Genomic DNA, 4,375 nt, shown 5'->3' on the forward strand with positions numbered 1-4,375 from the left:
TTGAGCTTGGCCGCAATCTCGTACGCGAGCGATGTGATCAACGTTCTAAAAGACATACCCGAGGAAGAGAAAGAGGATCACCTGTGCGGCCACAGTGAGAAGCTTGCGCTGGGGTGTGCTCTGGTGAACTCGCACCAGAAGGAGACCATCAGAATTGTGAAAAATCTCCGAGTTTGTGACGATTGCCATGCGGCCACTGCTCTCATCTCTAAGCTGGAAAAAAGGCTAATCATCTGCAAAGATGCCAGTCGGGTTCATGTGTTCCAGGATGGCAGATGTTCCTGTGACAACTACTTTTGAAAACACGTCAGTGCTCTTTCTTGCAGTTATCCCTGGTTTTAAACCCTCCGTGAGTCAAGCAGAAACATGGGCCGCTGAGTGAGCATGCCTCGTCAAAGTACCGCCGTCAACCTGAACTTCACAGAGAAAAAATTAACATTTAAAAGTTAAAACTATGCAAAAGGAGGATGACACGTTGTCTTAAATTTAAATTTCTTTTTGGTAGCAGAATCGGGGAATGCTGACTAAACCTGCCAACAGGTGCCCCAAAACGGAGTGCCCAGATTCAGATAATAAGCTTTAGTATGAAGACTTGCTGGTACCCAAACTCTTTGCTAATAGCAAGTACCGCCTCATGTTCCGGGAGCAAGGTGATGGCGGCTTGCGGCATGACCAACTTTGGGTTTGTTCTCCTAGAGCACGTTGAAGACGTGTGGAAGATGGTGACGACAGCATTTGTTTCTTGCGACGTACTCACCAGTTCCTCGGCAACTTCTTCCTTCCAGATGTTTTGAGCTTGTCGTGAGTGGTGACCTGCTTGCTCTCTCCTGTGATGACTTCTTCCAGCCTCTGGTGCCCAACCTCAAGGTTCTCTTGTGGATGGAGCTAGCCCTACACAGTGTGTGTGTGTGTGTGTATCAACCAGCAGATGCACAAATCGTTGAGAATTAGCAACAAGTGTGTATCATAGGCTTAGTACGTAGTGTACATGTACATGTGTTTCAGCTAAATATAATGGGCCAAATACACCGAAGAAGTGTGTATAAGAAGAGTAGAAACAAATTAAGAAATGTAAATTAAGGAAATGAAAATAAAAATTGTCCGTCCTCTGAAATTAAGCTGGATTCAATTCTTCCAGCTCCAAATATTGTGTGATTGAGTTGTAAGTTAATTAATAGTAGAAAATAAGAAAAAAAAAACATTGAAAAAATAGTGTTTGATAATATCTTCTTTGCTTTTAGTTTTTTATTTTCGAAAGAAAATTAGTGGGGGAGTGCTGGTAAAGATATCTTTGCCGTTCATTGGTGGTTAATTAAATGAGCATGTTTAGAGATGTTTATAAGAGTTTAGCTCTGGACCAAGAGTTACCCAAAAGTTAAAGTTCAAAATTTACGTTTTCCCTATTTGCACAATAACTTAAGATAAAGAAATATACTTACCCTTATTTTTTATGGGAAAATTATTAGTATTTTAAGAAAAAAAAGGCGAATCTTAAGTAATTTTCAAAACCCCCGACCAAATCTAAAGTGTTGGGGTCATTTTATTTTAAGGGAAGTTGTTAAAACTTATTCCGGAAATATTCGAGAAGATTCTTAGGTAAGGCTTTGGCGTGCCTGTAAAGAAGATCTGATCTCGCGGCACGGCCCGAGAATTAAAACATGGCAGCAGCCGCGGAGATTTATGAGGAGAGGCCTGAGGAGGTGGAGGAAGCAGGTAATCCGATTTTAGGGTTGGAAGAGGAAACAGAGCTCTGGGAAATGGGGCCGATCGAGCTGGATCTGGGCCTGCTCGTGCTCTATCTTCACCAACAGGAGGAGGAAGAGGTGCCCATGGAGGGAGAGGTGGCCATGGAGTGGGAGGAGGGCGCGGGGTGGCCGGGGTTGGCCGCGGATCTCTGAATCTGGCCCCGGGAGGATTAGGCCATGGTTCTGAGGCGGCTCGAGGAGGGGGTGCCCCGGGAGGAGGAGGCCATGAGGAGGAGGACGCCGCGGTTCTTCTCCGGGAGGAGGAGGCCATGGATCATTGCCAGGAGGAGGCCAAGCCTCGGTGGGAGGAGCCGAAGCCACAGCGGGAGGAGTCCAAGCCGCGCCCGGAGGAGCCCAAGCCACGTCCGGAGGAGTTCCCCTGGAGCACAGCGTGCCGGGAGCTCCAACTGCTTTGAGAACCAGAGATGGCTTTGAGTTTACATTTCTTAGGTTGCATGCATGCATGAGTGATTGAGAGCTCCCGGCGGGGTCATGAAGAAGAGGGAGATGACAGCGTCCCCGATCTGGAACAAGACCCGGATGCTCACATGGAGGAGCTCGACGACGAGTCTGTCCAGTTTGTGGATACCTCGGGTTTTGCTGCACCTGCTGCTGCGAAGAGAACCCGGGGAAAGAACTGGAACCATGCTGAGACCATGGTCCTGATTGATCTCGTTCGGGAAAAACATCTCGCGAAGATTGCGGGGGAGGGAGGAGCAGCCAGCATGTTCTCATAACGAAGGCACAGCGCTGGAATCTCATCTTTCACCGTTTTGCTTTAGGGTTTAAATGTACATTGCGGATGACAAGAGCCCTGCTGCCTGAGGAAGAAGACCGTGAACTTGAGGTTCGTCGGGCCGTGATTGGGAGGAGGTTTTGCATCGGCCTGTGGTGGGTGAAGCCTCGAAATGTCACCACCTGGAGTAAGTTTTCTTTGGAGTATTACGATGTGGGGAGGAAACTTCAGATGGAGAAGAGGACGTTCTTCACCATTTGTGGCATGCTGGAGAGCGAGATCCGGAAGCAAGATACCGGTTGGAGGAGTGTGGTGCTGGTGGACAAGCTTTCCAAGAACACAGATTACTTGGATCTGGCGGACAAGTTCAGCATCGGGGAGTCCACAGCTCATGAGATTGTCATGGACACTACTGCGGCGATTGTCAAGTGTCTCAGGTACAAGATTCATTTTCCTTCAACTGCCAAGGAGGTTCGAGCTGTTGCTGCTGGCTTTCGACAAGTGACAGGTACATTTTCTTATGTTTTTTGGATTGTTATAAGTTTTGATGCCCAATAGGTGCCTAATGTTGCTGGAGCGATCGACTGTACTCCGAGATCATCCGACCTACTAGACTGGACGGCGAGAGCTACTACGATCGGAAGCAGCAGTACTCGGTCATCTTGCAAGGGGTTTGTGATGCCCAGAAGAGGTTCCTCAGTGTCTATGCTGGGTGGCCAGGTATGTTTCTTTGTGTGTTGTGGATGGTTCTAAAATGTTCTTTTTGCTTTCAGGACGCGTCCACGACATAAGGGTTTTTCGTAATTCAACCCTCAGGAACAAGATTGTAGCAAGGGAGCTGCTGACATCGCCCGCGGTGTTAGCATATGACGATAGGATCAAGCCATACCTAATGGGGGACAAAGGGTACCAACTCCAGCAGCATCTGATGATTCCACACACAAGTAAGTCTTCTTCATTCTACTTTCTTTTGTTCACTTGTTTTGGTTGTTGCTCAGCTCCAAACCCGACACCATCCAAGGCAGCTTTCAACCTTCATCACCACCTTGTTCGGATTGTTATTGAGCAAGCATTTGGACTTCTTAAAATGAAGTTCAGATGCTTGGATCAAAAACAAAGGATCCAGCCAAAGTACCTTCCCAACATCATCAAGAGTTGTTGCATTTTGCACAATTTCTTGATTGATGCTGGGGAGACTGATCTTCAGGCGGAGATCCAAGCTTGGAGGAAAGAGGTGAAAAGGCTCAAGGACCAGGACTTCTTTGTCGATTACGGTGATCCCGAGCAAGCGGAAGGGGAGCCTCGTGAGGAGTTGCACAGTCCAGAGGATGTGAAAGAGGTTAGAGAGAACCTCACGTTTTCCCTCTGTCTTTGCCAGTGGCGTTCGTGTTTGCTTTGAAATTTGCCGGGAAACATTTGAATTTGAATTACGTGAATTTTAAGTGTTCGAATGCATTGTTTTTAAGTGCGAATCCCAGGGTGTTTTTCCACTTAAATCTAAGACATGTGCGAATGCAAAAGTCCTTATAAGTTTACTTTGCAACACAAATATTTTCAATGTGCGAACCCAACTTTCTTAATTTTTAAAGTGGGTCGCTTAAGTTTTTTTTCACTAAATTAATGTTCGAATTGGTCCTTTCTCAACATAAAAGATAATGTTTTGCCAAGCTTACCACAGCCACTGGCAACCTTGATTGCCAATGATGTTGTCCTTGGCTGTGGTATCTATAACCATACAGCTAGGGCCAAAGTTACACCACCAATGGCCCATAGCAAGCACAGCCATGGTGGCACAAGGTCTCGGCCATGGCTAGCACTACCTTGGCTGGCCTTAGCCGTGGCATACCCATCTACTAGAGGAGAGCTGTTGTAGGAGGAGTGTTAGAGGAGTTGG

General features: G+C 47.0%; 1 protein-coding gene across 1 annotated transcript; it reads left to right on the forward strand.

Moving 5' to 3' along the window:
* Nucleotides 1-3,047: 3,047 nt before the first annotated feature.
* On the forward strand, nucleotides 3,048-3,936 carry LOC112343975 (protein ANTAGONIST OF LIKE HETEROCHROMATIN PROTEIN 1-like). The gene is made up of 3 exons (XM_024668083.1): nucleotides 3,048-3,201; nucleotides 3,255-3,425; nucleotides 3,480-3,936. The coding sequence occupies exons 2-3, from the start codon at nucleotides 3,374-3,376 to the stop codon at nucleotides 3,878-3,880; spliced, it is 453 nt and encodes a 150-aa protein (XP_024523851.1). The 5' UTR covers nucleotides 3,048-3,201; nucleotides 3,255-3,373; the 3' UTR covers nucleotides 3,881-3,936.
* Nucleotides 3,937-4,375: the final 439 nt, after the last annotated feature.

Source organism: Selaginella moellendorffii, unplaced genomic scaffold (genome assembly GCF_000143415.4).
Source record: "Selaginella moellendorffii unplaced genomic scaffold, v1.0 SELMOscaffold_383, whole genome shotgun sequence".
NCBI classification, from domain to species: Eukaryota; Viridiplantae; Streptophyta; class Lycopodiopsida; order Selaginellales; family Selaginellaceae; genus Selaginella; species Selaginella moellendorffii.

What these genes read in the sequence shown, in the direction of transcription:
- LOC112343975 (XM_024668083.1), top strand. Translation starts at nt 3,374, where the DNA reads ATGGGGGACAAAGGGTACCAACTCCAGCAGCATCTGATGATTCCACAC. An exon ending in TCTGATGATTCCACACACAA is followed by an intron (nt 3,426 to 3,479) that starts GTAAGTCTTCTT and finishes GTTGTTGCTCAG; the next exon opens with CTCCAAACCCGACACCATCC.